The sequence below is a fragment of the Nannobrachium achirus genome, assembly GCF_963921795.1.
Source record: "Nannobrachium achirus genome assembly, chromosome: 15".
NCBI classification, from domain to species: domain Eukaryota; kingdom Metazoa; phylum Chordata; class Actinopteri; order Myctophiformes; family Myctophidae; genus Nannobrachium; species Nannobrachium achirus.
The window spans coordinates 1407752-1427202 of record NC_137822.1 but is presented as its reverse complement, the minus strand read 5'-3'; the positions used below and the strand labels follow the sequence as shown (position 1 = coordinate 1427202).

Genomic DNA, 19451 nt, shown 5'->3' with positions numbered 1-19451 from the left:
ATTGTAGGAAAAGGCTGAATGACACCAGCGTGCTCTTGGAAGAAGCTGTGCCGAAGGCGTGCTCAACCAGCAGTTGGTCTGCATGTCAAACACTCTGATGTCGTTGGAGTAGCTCTTTCCAGAACCACCAAATACAAACATCTTTGTCCCGATGACGGTGGCAGAGTGACCATAGACCGTAGCATGTTCCGGAGTGCCTCTGGTGTTAATTAAAGACCAGACCATTGTGGTGGTGTCCAACTTGTACAAGTCATTCATTAATCCAGTCCGCGGATTGTATCCTCCATGGACATACATGACCTTCTCCAAGACACAGGCTGAATGCTTCTCCCTCCCCTCTGGAACTGTCCCAGACACCTCCGGCTTGAACCATCTGTGGGTGTCAACATCAAATGCATAAAGCACATTGCAGTAATCCAAATCATTCCCAATCATTCCCCCCCAGAGGTAGGCTATATATTCGATCAGCACAACTCTGTGGCCTTCATGATAGGAGGGAACCTCTGGGTTCAATTCGCTTCCAATCTTCACCGTGGACAACGTCAGCCAGCGCAAAGACACCGTGTTGATGATTTTCACCTCAATCGGATCCACTCTATTGCGCCATCCAAATGAGTACACCTTTTCCCCGACTGCAACAACCACACCTCCCATGGGTATGTCCATTTCCCCTTCCAGATGCTCGACCCATCTCAACATTTCACACTAAAACAAAGCAAGACAACAATTCCTCTGAAAAAAGAATGAGATATTGTTTCATGATCTACCACTTATATGGTAGTACTGAACAACCGAGAAGCTTGGCCAATCAGTGAAGCCGATGTTTTAGGTCAGCCAATCAGGAAAACAGATGCCTGTTGATCTTCCTAAATGATCTGGAATCATGCGACAAAAACTAGGAAATCTCCACAAATTCAAGGCTTTATGGGGTGTGTAATTCATAGCCTAGTACAGGGGTTCCCAAACTTTTTTGTCTCAGGGCACCCCATGAATATCTTTTTAATCCGAGGCACCCCTACAGTACATTATAATGTTCACTCCCAGCACCTTATATTTATAGCATATCGTCGTTGTCGGGGGGAAACCTTGTATGTCCAAAACCGTTCGTTTTGTCATCTATAAAATGTACTAAACTAGTGAAAACAGCAGATCTACAAGCACACAACGCTGTGTGCTTGTAGATCGGCTGTTTTCACTAGTCATGTGCGACAGTCTTGTATGATGAAGCAGGGCTTTGCTTTACCAAAAGACGTACACATTTTAAAATTGGAGATAGGAGGTTTCTGCCCGACAGTGACGATATTTTAGTGATTATGTTGCGAGGAGAACGTTGAGATAATAGCCATTTTGGTTAGAACTGACTGAAAATAAACTTTGTAAAATGATAGTAAATATCTTTTAGTTTCAAAATTCCAAATATTATCGAATGATCTCGCGGCACCCCTGGACTGCCGTCGCGGCACCCCAGGGTGCCCCGTCACCCACTTTGAAAACCCCTGGCCTAGTAAACTGACTCCTCCTACCTTCTGTTCGAATTTGAATCAGAAGGCAGGAGGAGCCTGGTTTACGAGGCAATGTAATTCATAGTAGATAAATGTTTTTTGGGCGAATCACTACTTTAAAGTTTGATTAGTAGATCAGGTGATGTGTGAAGCTGTGTGCGGTGCACTGACAATAGCCAACTCTCTCTAAACTAGATGCAGGGCTCTTCCGAGCACAGGTCTCCGCCAGGTCAGGTTATCAGTTACAGTTATTGTGGCCTCCTGGTGGCGCTATATAATACACTGGCACTCCGACACGTCCGCATTCCGACCATTGATTTCAATTCGTCGGAATGTGGGGGTGTCCACACTTTTCTTTTGACCCTGCCATTCCGATGGAGACAATGGTCGCAAAGCCGACGTGTCGGAATGCTGGTGTTTCCCCCTTTTGGTGTATTCTGCGATTGCGAATATATTATTGCGACCGAAGGTCGCAGTATACCATGATAAATGTTGTAGCTTGTCCTTCCCTAACGGAAGTGATGTCATCAAACCCTGGATATCCATACTGTCACTGTAACATCACTTCCTGTTCCACTTTCTGATGTCATCAATCCCAGACCCTAACTAGCCCAAAAGCCTGCTTTACTCTGATTTACACCCTACCTTCCGTTAATATTAAGTCCATATATGTATATGGATATATATTAGAGCCCTGCAAGCCCGACGGGACCCGACAGGGCCCGGGCTCAGAACCATGCTCGGAACATTTCGCGCTGTGAATTTCACACATGACATCTCTGTGTGTAGGCTTAGCTAGAATGGAGTGTGGTGTGTGTTTGTGCTGCCTTCTTGGCTATGGGTTCTATCCGTATCTATAGCAACACGGCTCTGATTGGTCGTGACATGAGTACATTAGCCAATGGAGAGCCGCAACGAGCCGAGGGCTTGACGGCTTCTCTTCTGTCACGCACTCACACAAGTCTACTCTGCGTACACAGCGAGACTAGAAAATTAGGAGTACTACAGTAGTTACTAGTTTCACCCATTTCACCGTCATTTCTCAAATAAATCGCCCTGTAATGATTCCCCGACCTCCTGTATCAGGTACGGGATGCGTGCGTGCGTCTTTACTCTTTAGTACTGGACTCTATTATAGCCATCTCGTATTTTACGAGATGGCTTGTAACCCACGGGCGGCAAGCCGACAATAATATCAATATCTAACTGCTGTGAAGATATACAGTAACATAACAAACGGTGGGTGGAGGAAGATTTCTTGCGTTGTGATGTGTGTGTAATTACTTGCTGTGCTGTTGTGTTGTGTTGACTTCTTTCTTTTAATCAGAGCGCAAGGCGAGCACAGCTATAGAGGGCTGTACATACATCTCTCAGTCTCCGTCCTCTCCCACCATAGTTTTCGTTGCTAAGTTTCGACTTTCTGACGTGCGTGCAGCTTTCCGAACTCAAATTAGGAGTAATCCTTTTCAGAAGTTGCAAGAGATGTCATTTTGTAGTTGAACCGGACCTTTCCGACGCGAATTTTGATGGTCTGTGACAGTATGGACTCCCCTTGAGAGTGCAGCTGCAGCTGCAGCAGTGAAAGCCACGCACACAAATAATTAATTAAATAATAAGGTGACAGGCTTCGGGCCGGGCTCGGGCTTTAAATAGCGGCACCAAACGAGCCATGGGCCGGGCCTGGACTGAAGTCCACAGGCCAGGGCCGGGCCCGGGCCCACATTTTAGGCCCGTGCAGGGCTCTAATATATATTAATAAAGGACCCCTCATGCCCATATATGGAGATCCCCAGGCATCAAACCCAGGCCCTAACTCGCCAAGGCCCTGCTTATATATATATATATATATATATATATATATATATATACTAGGTCCTTATCTGTTATCTTACCCGTTATCCATATGAAAGAAAAAAAATATATAAGTAAAAAATAGTTCGATCAGCTTTCTAGCTGTTCTATGTTAAAATGTCTTTATAAACAACATTAATCATTTCCTTGCGCTTAGTGTTGTCTACGTCATTGAGCATCAGTATTCGGAATTGCTCGGGGTTACCAACTCTGCTTGCTGCAACATAAAGTTGTCCATGTGAAAAGAAGTCTTTTACAGAGTACACACCTACACGTGTTAGTGATTGACCTTGTGATTTATTGACAGTCATAGCAAAGCAAGGGCGTATAGGAAATTGCTTACGTGTAAGATTAAAAGGAAATATGTTCTCTGAAGGTGAGATTCGTATTCTGGGGATTAATAGTTCAGCACCAGCATGAATTCCAGATACTAACTGTGCAAGAAGAACATGAGGTTGGATTTTCTTTAGAATGTAATGAAAGCATGAATAGCCATCTCTAGTTGATGACAGGGGAGATACTGTTTAACCTTGGCCAGAAGTCGAAGTTGAAAGAAGCTAGTTTTAACAACGGAACTGATGTGTTTGCTGAATTTAAAGGCACTGTGGAAAGTAACACTGAGGTTTTTGAATGCTTATAACACTTTATAACTAGAAATACTGTTCCTACGAAACAGTGTGGGCTCACTCCAAGCCAAAGAATAATAGTACAAAAGTGTTATGGTCGCAGGCAATGCTCTCTTTCATTTTACTGACATAAAATGGCAATGGAACTACTATGCAGACAAGCAGGTGCAAACTTGGACCTCATGCTCAAGCAGAGCACGCCGCGCAAGGTGTGCCGTGCTGGCCTCATTGGCTGTTAATGAAGACATTACCAAGAACGCTCTTATATACCAAACACCAGGAAGGCTGGTCCCTCATTGGCTGTAGGGGGGACACCTACGTACATACATACACATACATACATACATAATACATACATACATTCCTAGACATTCCATAGCTAAGTGCCAAAGTTTTGAGGAGAATAAACTTACTCTGATAGATAAAGATTTGGGAGAACATATGTTGTTTGCCTGCTTTCAGCGAACCCACAATAAAATAAAATAAAACATAATCACAGTATAATCGGGGTTATGAACTCGACACTGCGGTATGCATTGCATTCATGATCATGGCAGCCTGGAAAACAAGGATCCGTTCTCCTCATCCGTTCTCCTCATCCGTTCATTTGCTCTCCCATTGAGCAAGCAGAGCTGAACTCCTCCTGTGTTCCTGCTGGTGACTGTGGAGTCCAAGGTGTGAGTAGAAGAGTCGGGGGCAGTCTGGACATGGTAGTGTCGGAGGTGGACGGGGAACATAAGACGTTGGTGTCTTTGTTGACGCTTCGCTTAGGCTGCTTGTGCCCGATCGGCCTCGAGTTTCTGAACATCACAGTTGTCCACAGGAATCCTGGTCTTTTTGAGTAGCTGTTTAGACTTGTCTTTCAGGCGTCTCTTGGGTCCCCATAGCCCATTGGTTTTCAAAGTAGGTGACGGGGCACCCTGCAGTGCCGCGACGGCAGTCCAGGGGTGCCGCGAGATAATTTGATAATATTTGAAATTTATTTGGACATTTAAAAATAATATTTAGAGTCATTTTAAACTTGAAGTACAAAGTTATTTTCAGTCAGTTCTAACCAAAATGGCTATTATCTCGCTTTCCTCGGAACATAATCGTTAGAATATGCAATAAATAAAAGGTGCTGGGAGTGAAAATTAGGAATATAATAATGTAGGGGTGCCTCGGATGAAAAAAAAAATATTTATAGGGGTGCCCCGAGCCAAAAAAGTTTGGGAACCCCTGCCATAGCCCATAGCAGCCTATAGAGCCACGAGCCAGTTCACAAAACAGGGTCTGTTTAATGAGTCTTCCCTGTGACGTAGTTGACCAAAGAAACACAGCTGGTTTTGACAATGATAGCGTCTACACTTGGGAACCCGGCACGGGTTAGAACGATGAACTAACCTGTGACGCCTGGTATGGCGGTATTGCGGTTATTGCACCCAGCCAGGGACGTGCAGAGAATGTAGAGAGGCAGGGGCTGAAATTTCTAAAAGGGCCTTTTGGTGAAAATATCGAAAATAGCAGACCTCCAAGCTCACAACGTGTCGCGGCGCGTTGTGAGCTTGGAGGTCGGCTATTTTCAGTACTTGATACCACACAAAAGTAAGCATACAAAAGGCAATACTGGAGATGTGGGGTAACGGCATGGATTTCTACACAGAGAGGGCAATTCTTTCAACATAAGAGGGCAATTCTTTGAGTGCTGCCTTCAGGTATGGCATGAAAAGAGGGCATTTGCATTTCTTTCACCATAGTGAAAACTGCATTCATGGTCTATGTGTGCACGTGCCTGCGCCCAGCCTTAATTCCCATCTGATGTCGTGTGGGAGTCCCGACTGCTCCAGACCGTACTCAATAACTGCTAGTTTGCACAACGTCTTGAGACTAGGACTCAAGTCCAGGATGTCTAAGGGGTCAGAAGAAGGATACAGAGTGGTGTAGTTGGGATTGTCATTGGGAATGTATCGGATAAAGATGATACGTTCTGCCACCTTGCAACAGCGCTTCACTTGAAGGGACCTTGAACACAGGCCTTTCCCCTTGGGCTGAACCTTCTTCCAGGAGAAGGTCTCTGGATTGAATTTCCACAGATCATTTAAGCCCCCATTCTGAGGAAACCCACCAAATATGTACAGTTCTCTATTGTAGGAAAAGGCTGAATGACACCAGCGTCCACTTGGAAGAAGCTGTGCACAAGGTGTGCTCAACCAGCAGTTGGTCTGCATGTCAAACACTCTGATGTCGTTGGAGTAGCTCTTTCTATAACCACCAAATACAAACATCTTTGTCCCGATGATGGTGGCAGAGTGACCATAGACCGTAGCATGTTCCAGAGTGCCTCTGGTGTTAATTAAAGACCAGACCATTGTGGTGGTGTCCAACTTGTACAAGTCATTCATTAATCCAGTACACTGATTGCATCCTCCATGGACATACATGACCTTCTCCAAGACACAGGCTGAATGCTCCTCCCTCCCCTCTGGAACTGTCCCAGACACCTCCGGCTTGAACCATCTGTGGGTGTCAACATCAAATGCATAAAGCACATTGCAGCAATCCAAATCATTCCCAATCATTCCCCCCCAGAGGTAGGCTATATTTTCGATCAGCACAACTGTGTGGCCTTCATGATAGGAGGGAACCTCTGGGTTCAATTCGCTTCCAATCTTCACCGTGGACAACGTCAGCCAGCGCAAAGACACCGTGTTGATGATTTTCACCTCAATGGGATCCACTCTATTGCGCCATCCAAATGAGTACACCTTTTCCCCGACTGCAACAACCACACCTCCCATGGGTATGTCCATTTCCCCTTCCAGATGCTCGACCCATCTCAACATCTCACACTAAAACAAAGCAAGACAACAATTCCTCTGAAAAAGAATGAGATATTGTTTAATGATCTACCACTTATATGGTAGTACTGAACAAACGTCACCGTGAAGCTTGGCCAATCAGTGAAGCCGATGTTTTAGGTCAGCCAATCAGGAAAACAGCTGCCTGTTGATCTTCCTAAATGATCTGGCATCTTTCGCCGGTCATGAAGTTAGTGGCTTAGTAATGCGACAAAAACTAGGAAATCTCCACAAATTCAAGGCTTTGTGGGGTGTGTAATTCATAGCCTAGTAAACTGACTCCTCCTACGTTCTGTTCTAATTTGAATCAGAAGGCAGGAGGAGCCTGGTTTACGAGGCTATATTATTCAGAGTAGATAAATGTTTTTTGGGTGAATCACTACTTTAAAGTTTGATTAGTAGATCAGGTGATGTGTGAAGCTGTGTGCGGTGCACTGACAATAGCCAACTCTCTCTAAAATAGATGCAGTGCTCTTCCGAGCACAGGTCTCCACCAGGTCAGGTTATCAGTTTCAGTTATTGTGGCCTCCTGGTGGCGCTATATAATACACCGGCACTCCGACACGTCCGCATTCCGACCATTGATTTCAATTCGTCGGAATGTGGGGGTGTCCACACTTTTCTATTGACCCCGCCATTCCGATGGTGACAATGGTCGCAAAGCTGACGTGTCGGAATGCTGGTGTTTCCCCCTTTTGGTGTATTCTGCGATTCCGAATATATTATTGCGACCGAAGGTTGCAGTATACCATGAGAAATGTTGTAGCTTGTCCTTCCCTAATGGAAGTGATATCATCAAACCCTGGATATCCATACTGTCACTGTGACATCACTTCCTGTTCCACTTGTAGATCTGCTACTTTAGCTATTTTGAATCCTGAAAAAGTAACATTTTTGGACATAATATGAGGTCGCCACCCGACAGAGCTGAAAACGTAATGCAGTCTTTGTCTCTCTCCTTGTAGACTGCATTGACGCAGGTCTCCACGGCGACCTGACGTCGGACGCGGCGGATTACGAGGCAGAGTCCTGGAGTCTGGCGGTGGAACCCGGGTTCTGTGAGACGCTGCCCAAGAGAGAGGTCAAGAGACAGGACGTCATCTATGGTCAGTGCTGGAAAAAGTTCTTGCATATCATCGTTGTCGGGTAGAAACCTTGTATCTCCAAGTTTCAAATGTGTACGTTCTTTCGCAAAGTAAAGCCCTGCTTCATCGTACAAGGCCGTCGCACAAAAGTAGTGAAAACAGCAGATCTACAAGCACACAACGCCTCGCGGTGCGAGGCGTCGTGTGCTTGTAGATCGGCTGTCTTCACTAGTTTAAATAATTCTTAAAATGAAAAATGCAAAACTAACGGTTTTGGTTTTCACCCAACAACGACAATATTTTAAGTCAAAGTATCAATACTGCAACTACTCTGTTACAAGTAAAAGTCTGGTATTCAAAATGTACTCGAGTAAAAGTATGAAAGTGTTGGCATCAAAATGTACTTAAAGGACCAAAAGTAAAAGTACGAAATGTTTGAAAATAGCAGATCCACAAGCTCACAACTCGTCGCATCGCATGTTGTTGTGATAAATTCTCACACTTTTTGTGTAATATTTTATTTGAAGTTCATAATGGAACAAAGCTGACAACATGGCGCTTGGAGGCGCGTTCTCAGCTTGCCCGGGTTTGCCTGGGTTCATGCGTCAAACGGCTTCGTTCATGTTTCAGTACCCAATCAATCTCTCCCTCTATCCCTCTATCTATGCGGGTCACAACCAAAATGTATGAATGATGTGGTTGTTTTTGTATGTGTGAGTGTGTGTGTGTGTGTGTGTCTCAGCATTGTGCTGCAGAGCTAATTTTAAACGGGTACACATTATAGTGTATTATTATTTTATGCTTTAACTATTGAAAAATAGCAGATCTACAAGCTCACAGCGCGGCACCGAGTGCCGTGCTGTGAGCTTGTAGATCTGCTATTTTTGAAAAATCATGAAAATTAGAATTTTGACCCGATTCTAAGTGTCTTTTGAATCCTTCTAAGGTTTTTTGAAAAACCTTGTCAGCAATCTGGCCAGCCATCGTCAAAGAAAAGGTCCTTTTCACTTAAGTTAACTGGAGCTCAGTTAGTCTGTTCTCGAGAGACTACTATGTCAGTGGTTCTCAAACTTTTTCATCTGACCCCCAAAATGATATTTATTTGGCCACGGACCCCCATCTCAAAATATCTAGTTCCAGGGACCACCCCCAGAAGCAAAATTTGAGTTCCAAACATTCGCTTTGAAAATACACGCGTTCAAAGATTTGCACACATTTTCACAACTTTTTTCAAAAATAGCAGATCTACAAGCTCGCAGCGCGGCACTCGGTGCCGCGCTGTGAGCTTGTATATCTGCTATTTTTCAATAGCTAAAGCATAACATAATTCTAGGCCTAAATGGGTTAATGGTGTGTGTGTGTGTGTGTGTGTGTGTGTGTGTGTGCATTGTGCTGCAGAGCTGATGCAGACGGAGCTGCACCACCTCCAGACGCTGCGCGTCATGGCGGAGGTGTTCCGCCGCGGCGCGCGGGACCAGGTGCAGCTGGACGGCGACGCCCTGGAGCGGCTCTTCCCTCGTCTGGACCAGCTGCTGCTGCTCCACACCGCCTTCTACACCGCCATGAAGGAGCGACGACACGGCTCCTCCACCCTCAGTCCAGGACACTGCAGCTCCACCCAAGAACACTGCCTCCTCACCCAGACCCAAGCACTTTCCTCCGCCCAGACTCCAGGACACTGCTCCCCCCCTAACCACCTCTGCTCCACCCAGACTCCGGCTCCAGAACCCTGCTGTTGCTCCACCCAACCTCCAGGACACACCAACTACCTCATCCGACACATAGGAGACGTCCTGCTGCAACAGGTGGGGCTTCTTCTTCGGACGGCGACTGTTGCATATCCTGGCAACGTCGGCCGTCACTGTCTGGCCACTCCATTTTTGAGGTTTTTGATTTTCTGGCATATAAATATTTATTTATTTTAATAAATCAGGGCTATTGAACACCCTTTACATCTGAGTGTTGGTTAAAATCATTTTGAACCAATCATGGAAAGTAGTAAAAAGTGCTTGGGACAAAACCTCCTAACTCCACACTTTCTGCCCCACCAGCTAACTCCACCCGATTGGCCCTCTCTTTTTTTCATAAATATGTGCTATTGAACACCCTTTACGTCTGTGTGTTGGTTAAAATAATATTGAACCAATGAAAAGTAGTAAAAAGCCCTTTGGTCAAAACCTCCTAACTCCACTTGAGTTCATTTTACATTTTGGAGTTATTAGGTTTCGGCCGACAGCAGAGATATGCATGCCTCCATCCAGTTATGCAATACACCGTTGTTGTACCCGTTTTCAGTTTACCCGCTTGCAACATGAAATGAACTACATAGTACGGATGGGATAATCGTTAGTATCGTTTATCATGATAAAAAAAAACGCACAAGATTTAAATTGATTGTGAAATTATCCTCCGTCATGCATTGGGATCAATTCTATATTTATATCATCCCATCCCTACTACGTGGAAGGCCCACTATGTGTATGTGTTTATGCAGTTTTCAGACGAGAATGCAGACAAAATGAAGCAGGTGTATGGAGAGTTCTGCAGTCATCACAACGACGCCGTCAACTTCTTCAAAGAACTCCAGCACAATAACAAGAGGTTCCAGCACTTCATCAAGGTACTGACTTTCCTCTTCTACCCCAGATTTGATTCCCTGCGCAAGTGCTGATTGATCTAATAATAGAGCCTGCCTGCTTGCTCAGGGGATAAACTGAATCTTGACCATCACAGGTCAACATTCGTGTCAGAATGTCTAGGTGAGACACGATCTAAATGTCTCAATAGAAGAGCAGAGGCCACCAGCCTGGCAGTCCGGGCACATGCCAGCCTGACAGTGTGTTCAAGTCCCAATCCCGACAACCTTTGCTGCGCGTCACTCCCCAACTCTGTCCGCATTTCCTGTCAGTCCTACCTATCAATAAAGGCATAAGTATTGACATAGTAACGTACTCTACCACAGTGTTTCTCAAATGGGGGTATGTGTACCCCTAAGGGTACGTGGGGGTACTGCAGGGGGTACGAGAGAGAAAACTAGAAAATGGGAATATGTATTTTAGTGTTATGGATTATGGTCAATGATAAAACATTGACAGACTTTGTGTAAACATGCTCATTTGTAAACCAAATGATATCAATACCTTGATTAGTACAACTGTTATTGAATAGAGAGCAATGTTTATTTGCCATTATGCCATTTTATTGCGACCGTCAGGTCGCATTTACTATCAAAACCTCGACCAGCTGTCTGTCTTTTCCCCTGCTCATATCTCCGCAACCGTTGCCTCGATCCATGCCATGCAACACATTTTTGGACACTGCTCCTACAGATTTTGCCCTAAAATCACGCATATCGCTACACAGTATCTCTACATTCATCTCATCAACATGGATCTGTCCCATAAAGCGCCAACATCAGGCAGATTTTTTCAAACACATTTTTGGAAACTGCTCCTACAGATTTTGCCCTAAAATCACGCAAATCGGTACACAGTATGTCTACACTCATCTCATCAACATGGATCTCTCCCATATAGCGCCACCATCAGGACGATTTTTTCAAACACATTTTTGGACACTACTCCTACATATTTTGCCCTGAAATCATGCTGCGACCTGACGGTCGCTTATCTCCCGATTACGGAGTCTTACTGGTTTTGAACATTGGAACTGGACTTTTGATGACAATTTTATAAGCACAATGCTGTCAGGAGAATGAGGTTCTCGGCTTCAGAAATCAGTATAAGGGGGTACTGCAGCCAAATAGGTTTGAGAACCACCGTTCTACCATACTTGGACAAAATATTAATTAAAAGAAAGTTACATAGTGAGACTTCATTTACAAGCATGGCGTGCACCCAGAGAGCTCCCTGTTTCAGATGTGCAGGGGCGTCAATTGGGTATGGCAGGGGTATGCAGCTGCCATACCTTGGGTCCAGGGGGGAAAATAAAAGTTATTTTTAAATATAAATCCATGAATGTCTCTTTGTCTATCTGTTCTGGTTATTATGTTGTTAAATTACAGTAAAATAACTACAAATGCAAAATTTAACAAAATGGTCACTTTAACAAGGTATTATAATTATATTCTCCAAACTTGTAGGCTATTCTCCCCATCTTGATTGAATGGTATATTCCCAGGTTCCGCAGGTCAGCTGCACAGTTGCAATGCATTATTGTTAATTGTGGCACGTTTACCAACATGCCAAGTTTAGCTGCAAGCGTTGTGAGCATGTAGATCGGCTATTTTCACAATGGAATGGATCGAGTCAAACTAAATGTAATGCCAACTCCTACAATTCCAAGTGCTTGTGCAGGGTGAGGGGTCCCCAGTTCAAATATAATTATTTGGGGGGTCACAGCCTTAAAAGGTTGAGAACCACTGAGATAGAACACAGTACTATGCCGAAAAAAAGAAAAAAAACCTGATGCAAAAATAAAAGGTATTTACGTTTACCAACATGCCAAGTTTAGCTGCACTTGAACAACCATTCCTGGCTGCCATATCCAGCCCAAGAAACCGTAGAAACGGGGGGAAAAATAGAATGTACTTCTTAAAATAAATGTATCATGCCTGTTGCTAAGGTATGGCAACATGACTGGTGTCGTGCGTGCAAGGCACCAGTCATGTTGCCATACCATAGCTTTTTCTGAACTGACGCCACTGCAGATGTGTAACGTGATTGTGTTTTTAATGTCACCTTTTCAAGCAACAAAGCAACAACTCCTTGGTACGACGGAGAGAGATCCCAGAATGCATCTTGCTGGTGACCCAAAGGATCACCAAGTATCCTGTCCTGTTGGAGAGGATTCTACAGTACACCCAGGGTGGGTCCTTCGCTGCCCTCTGCTGGCTAAATGATGGAATAACAATTTAAACTTGATGAGAAACTTCTGTGTGCCTTTTGATTGATTGAAGACTTTATTAGAAGTTTGCATAGGAAAAGGTACAGTTTCATGACGGTACAGTTCACTGGTACAAGGTCTACTAAAAGGAGATCCATGAAAAGACTAAGCTTATTTCCACTGGAAACCATTGAAGTATCTCATATAACATTGAATGACAGACAAATAGAACACAGTACTATGCAGTAGATATGTAAAGAAAAACAAAAAAGAAGACAGTAAGTCTAAAACAAACAGTATATACAAAGAAGGGGCAGGGGAGGGTAGGGTTGGGCTAGGTTCATTTTTTTACCAGTTGCGAACGGCTGCTGCCTGTAAGTGGTTTTTCAGGGCAATTTTAAAGGATGCTAGTGATCCACACTCCTTTATGGCCTTCGGTAAGGCTTTCCACATTTTGGTGGTATAGCAGAAAAAAGAGTTTGACCCTTTGTTGGTTTTGACTCTGGGTTGAAAGTGATCTGTGGCGCTGCCTCTGGTGTTGTAATTATGGACATCCTTAATGTTTCACTGACTAAAGGCCCTCCACACCAGCGGTTCTTAAATGTTTTTTGGCTCATATTACATTACATATTATAGTACTTTCACTCCACTATGATTATTTAAAATTTGTAGTTACTAGTTACTTAGAGTTAGAGAGTATTATTACAAAAAATGCATTAACCCCTTAAGCCCTATATACAGTATTAGGGGTGTAACATTTTAATAGCGATTTGATACATATCACGATACATGGTTGACGATACGATACATGGACGATTAGCAAAGAAATTAAATCTGTGTGAAAGTTGTAGATAGTGCAGGTTTTTAAGGGAAACATGTATTATTATGGATATAAATAAGTAAACACAGTGATTATTTGCCGAATACATGGACTTTGTATATTGTCAAACCTGCACCTTGACATGAACCCGGAGATTACAAACATTTATCGATAGACCAGTGTAGCTATATGGAAAGGAAAAGTAATCCTTTTATTTTTTTCTTCTTAAAAATGCTAAATACAATGCACAAGTAGTATCGATACAATCGATTTTTTGCACTGCCGATTCGATACGATACAAAATAAAATGATATGATTCGATTTTAGCTGTTTTCATTTCGATATACTTCGATTTTTTAAGTTAAAAACGATATTTCGATGCAGTTACTATATCGTTACAACCCTACTATATACTTTGGCTATTGCGATATTGATACTTTTACTTGTTTGATTGATTGATTGAAGTATTTATTAGAAGTTTGATAGTAAAAGGTACAGTTTCATGACAGTACAGTTCACTGGTACAAGTTCAACAAAAAGGATAGGCTCAGGAAAGCCGGGCGTATTTCATCGAGATCCTTTTTTTAACTCATATAACATTGAATGACAGACAGATAGAACACTAGCTGGGTCGTTTATGGCACTTCCGTGACCGTGGAGAGCGAACGTCTGTTTCTCAATGGATTTGTCATCTAGGAGGGTTATTAAATACATTTGGCCGGGGTGTATTTTTTAAAATGGCGGGGAAAATGTTTGACAGCTAGGGTAATTTTCAGTCTCATTCACTTACTATACACTATACTATAAAGGAAACAATGAATGACTCCCAAAAAGTCTGCTTTAAGTGGGATGTGAGGGGTCAAACTAGGGGTTTTTAATTATTCTGAATCCATTGCAAGCATTTGTTTTGCATGAAAAACATTCCTTGGGCGAAAACATCCAACAAAACTATGGTTTAGTGATGAGTCATCAATTTTCACGTCTTTTGGGGTCCGTTTTTAGCCCAATGAATGTTTTTCATGCAAAACAAATGCTTGCAATGGATTCAGAATAATTAAAAACCCCTAGTTTGACCCCTCACATCCCACTTAAAGCAGATTCTTTGGGAGTTATTTTTTCCTTTATTGCGACCGTAGGTCGCATTTACTACCAAAACCTCCACCGGCTGTCTGTGAGTGAGTGAGTCACACGTCACACTTTTGCCCTGCTCATATCTCCACAACCGTTGCCCCCATCCATGCCACATTTTGCACACACACTCCTTGACTGCCAAACTACAACCTCCAAGGACCCCCGGAGCCCCAGGGACCCCCAGGTCCCTGGGGGACCCCCAGATGTAAAAAATGCCCAAATGTGCTCACACGTCACACGTCACACTTTTTCCCTGCTTATATCTCCTCACCTGTTGACCCGATCCATGCCAGATTTTACACACACACTCCTTGCCTGCCAAACTACAACCTCCAAGGACCCCCGGAGCCCCAGATGTAAAAAATGACCAAATGTGCAAAAATGACCAAATGACCACCCCAACGGGGCTGCTCACGGGGAATTCCCGGGGACCACCGACTCCTGGTGCTCCAGAACGGATGCAAAAGTGGTGGCGCCCCCAGTGGAGGACCCCCTGCCACTGCAGCGCACATAAAATGCCGTAACTCGGGCTAGGAGCGTCCGGGAGAGCCGGGGCCGGTACCTATTCGTCCGCCAAGGCAACGCGGAGACCCCACCCCTCATTTCTCACATGGCCCTATTCTAGCGCCACCTTCAGGCCGATTTTTAAAACACATTTTTGGACACTGCTCCTACAGTTTTTGCCCTAAAATCACGAATATCACTACACAGCATGTCTACACTCATGTCATCAACATGGATCAGGAAGATTTTGGAAAAACACATTTTTGCCCTATTTGTGGAGATAAGCCACCTACGGTCGCTTATCTCCCGATTAGGGAGTCTTACTGGTAGTATTGTGTAATGTATAGTAAGTGAATGAGACTGGTCAAACATTTTGACCGCCATTTAAAAAAATACACCCCGGCCAATTTTTTTGGAGCTGTGTGGAACACAAGCTCCCTATACGTGGCCGTGTGTGTGGGTCTCCGTCCGTCCGTGTATGTAGCCTAAACTTCGGCACGCTACTAGTCCCGCACCATTTACGCCACCCCCGCAATATATACATCAAAACGTGCGGCTCGGCCGGGAATGGTGTGCTAGTAACTTTCTTTCCGATCCGCCTTACAATGGCGACATAATCGGCAAAAAACGACGCTGAATTGTCCCCATCTATCTAATAAAGCACCAAACAACTCACTCACTCACTCACTCACTCACACACTCACGCTCTAACGCTCTAACGCTCACGCTTATCTACGTTTATCTATTCACTCGCTTCAGCAACTGATCCCAAAGTTCACATGGTATTGGCCATTAGCATTATACCAACGCTGACGAAGCCCGAATTTCATTTCTCCCAAATTAAAGCTGTTTATTTAGCGTTTTCTTAGTCTGTTGTCAGGGTTACGGTCCGTTCCTCCAGGCCATGGGATCTGTAGCCCCACACACACACCCCTCTCTCTCACAGTTAGGAATGTGCTCTCTCTCTCTCTCTCTCTCTCTCTCTCTCTCTCTCTCTCTCTCTCTCTCTCTCTCTCATCTTCCAACGGGTATGAAACTCTCTCTCTCTCTCTCTCTCTCTCTCTCTCTCTCTCTCTCTCTCTCATCTTCCAACGGGTATGAAAAAACTATGTGGAGCAAGCGCATACATTATGCCTTACATTATGATGCTCCCACATATGCTCCCACATATTCTCACGCACGCACCAGTTACAGTAACTTTCCCCACAACCCACACTCTGCACATATTTTGGAGCACATATCTTCGAACGGGTAAGGTCTAGTTGACTTATAATGGGACAATGCAAGACATCACATTCAAGTATTTTTCTCTCGCAAAGCATAGGAGCTACAGTTTCAAACCTCGGAGAGGAGATTCATAATGATTTTAAGAATGAATCGAAAAATAATTACATCACTCGGCCTCATGGTGGCGCTATAACGGCCCACTTTGCGTTTTGCCCCGTAACTCTTGAACCGTAGATCGGAAAATTAAAATTCTTTTTTCCCTGGATTCCTTGGGTCAAGACGCATCTCCCCATATAGGCCACGCCCATTTGCGCCAGGATTGATTTTCCGCCATCTTGAATTTTCTCCAAAACACACTTTTTGCTCCTTTTCCTACATATTTTCTTCAAATGTCACAAAAATCGGTACACATGATCCTGGGTGACCAGAGAGGTGCTGTTGAGTCTAGCCTGCCCTGAGCATCAACTGCAATACACACACACACACACACACACACACACACACACACACACACACACACACACACACACACACACACACACACACAGCTCCACTTCGAACAGAGGTTCGATTTTTTAATAACCTTCCTAGATGACAAATTCATTGAGAAACGGACCTTCGCTCTTGTAGTCACGGAAGTATCGGATTCGACCCAACAACTATGCTGTGAAAAAAGTAAAAAAAAAAAAAAGAAAATAAATAATAATAAGAAATAACAGTCGTGAAAAAAACCTGATGCAAAAATAAAAGGTATTTACAGTAGCTCGTCTCCCACAGAGGACACGGAGGAGCATGCAGACATGGTGCGAGCGCTGGCCCTGGTGCGGGAGGTGATCGCGGCCGTGGACCTGAGGGTCAGTAAGTACGAGCAGGACCAGAGGCTCCAGGAGGTGCTGGGCCGCATGGAGAACCGCAGCTCGGCCAAGCTGAAGAACGGCCTGGCCTTCCGCAAGCAGGACCTCACGGGGCAGACGCTCAGACACCAAGGCCTGCTGCTGTGGAAGACGGCCACCGGAAGACTTAAAGGTTGGCTAAAAACACTTAAGATTGATAAAAATCGAAATAATCAAAAATAATTGCTATTGTTTCTTTACAACTTAAAAAAAAAAAGAAAGAACATCTAATATTGTATATCGTCGTTGTCGGGTGGAAACCTTGTATGTCCATTTGTTTTGTATTGTATTTATCATTTTTAAAACGATTAAACTAGTAAAAACAGCTGATCTACAAGCACACAACGCCTCGCACCGCGAGGCGTTGTGTGCTTGTAGATCGGCTGTTTTCACTACTTTTGTGCAACGGCCTTGTCTGATGAAGCAGGGCTTTGCTTCGTGAAAAAACATAGACATTTGAAACTTGGAGATACGAGGTTTCTGCCCGACAGTGACGATATATTTTCTTGCTTCTGTTTTCAAACGCAGACGTCTTGGTCCTCCTGCTCTCTGACTCCCTCATATTCCTACAGGAGAAGGACCAGAAGTACACTTTTGCTACTGTGGTGGGTAACCTCGCCCACCAGGCTTTCTGAGGGAAAGCCTGGTGATCGTTAACAACGGGCGGTTTGATCCGGTCTAGGCGGAAACCACAAGCCGGAGAAGCAGCGTCGCTTTGTTTTGGTTCCCTCCGTTTGTTTCCCCAATCCCTATTAAAATGCTCGAGTAGCCTAGTGTAGTCTTGCCAGTCGCTACGAGGTGGAATAAAAGATGCACATCCCAAACATTTTTTTCAAAAGCAAAACTACGCCGCACCAAGGAGTTTTTAAGGTAGGCCCTAAAAGTATGTCCTTGAGTATGTCCGGTTTGATAGTTCCGTCAAATTGTAGTCCTTTGAGGACTACAACATGACGTAAAGTGGTTTCCTCTCCCGACAGGATCAAACCTCGAAAAGTGAAGTGATCCCAGACTAGTGGTGGGTATGGCTGTCACGATCATTAACCCGTCATACAAAAGAAATTGTGATTTTGCTGTAAACAAAGAATCGCACAGGGCAGACATGACATATACACTATAACTTTATATAAAACCTATTACTGTATTATACTAAGAAATGGCCGGTACCAATAGTACAAACACATATTGTACTACCGGTATATACTAGGGCATGCATCATATGCCACTCATCTAGACTGAGTTTTTTTTTATGAAAATAAAAAATGGAAATGATTGATTGAAATGACATTTCTCTTAATTTAATCCATCTGTTTTTATACAGATTAATGGAAATGATTCTAACAATTTTGCAGTATAATTGAGATTAGCTCACATAATTGCGGTAGATTACGTAATTATTGTGACGGGCCTAACAGTCAGTTTGTGATCTCAGCTGCTTACAGTCGTGGACAGTCCAGGGCTCCCACGGTCATGACATTCCTGGAAATATTTTGAAATGAGAAAAAACGTTTTCCAGGCCTGGAAACGGTTTGGAATTAATCAAATGTTTTAGGGAAATAGCAAAAATAGCAAAAGCAAAGATCTACAAGCTCAAAACACGTTGCTGTGTAGATGTAGAAGATGTAACGTGGTAAAATGCAGTGCTACGTGATAAGAGCTTAATTTTGTATTTTATTTTTGTCATGTGACAGCTTTGCTCAAGTCTATCTTGGTGCATTGACAACACATAGGTTTAAGAGTTTCATTATTCCACCTTATGATTGCTATAGGCCTGGAAATGGGGTAAAAATACTTTGGAAAAGTTTTGAAATATTGTTTAAATTGTTAAAAGTGACCCTGATAGTCTGAATAATAAAGTCATGTCGGACCTTCATTAACCCATTTAGGCGTAGAATTATTTTATGCTTTAACTATTGAAAAATAGCAGATATTCAAGCTCACAGCGCGGCACTGAGTGCCGCGCTGCGAGCTTGTATATCTGCTATTTTTGAAAAATCGTGAAATCATTTGCAAATCTTTGAATATCCCTTTTTAAATGCGAAACATTTGTAACTTCTAGCACCCCCAGAAGCAAATTCTTGGGGTCCTGGAACGATCTTTTTCAGAAACCTGTAAGAATCTAGGAGACATCTA

At 43.7% G+C, this 19451-nt stretch overlaps 1 protein-coding gene across 1 annotated transcript in view; it reads left to right on the top strand.

Annotated features, from left to right (window-relative positions):
- Nucleotides 1–19451, top strand: part of arhgef28a (Rho guanine nucleotide exchange factor (GEF) 28a) — a gene marked incomplete at both ends in the record, with an annotated part of 154239 nt that overhangs the window by 89926 nt on the left and 44862 nt on the right. The window contains 7 exons of the mRNA XM_080742851.1: nucleotides 7782–7922; nucleotides 9300–9482; nucleotides 9627–9706; nucleotides 10396–10521; nucleotides 12611–12728; nucleotides 17206–17454; nucleotides 17850–17926. Coding sequence (XP_080598977.1) covers nucleotides 7782–7922; nucleotides 9300–9482; nucleotides 9627–9706; nucleotides 10396–10521; nucleotides 12611–12728; nucleotides 17206–17454; nucleotides 17850–17926 — 974 coding nt within the window. The remainder of the gene's footprint in view (nucleotides 1–7781; nucleotides 7923–9299; nucleotides 9483–9626; nucleotides 9707–10395; nucleotides 10522–12610; nucleotides 12729–17205; nucleotides 17455–17849; nucleotides 17927–19451) is intronic.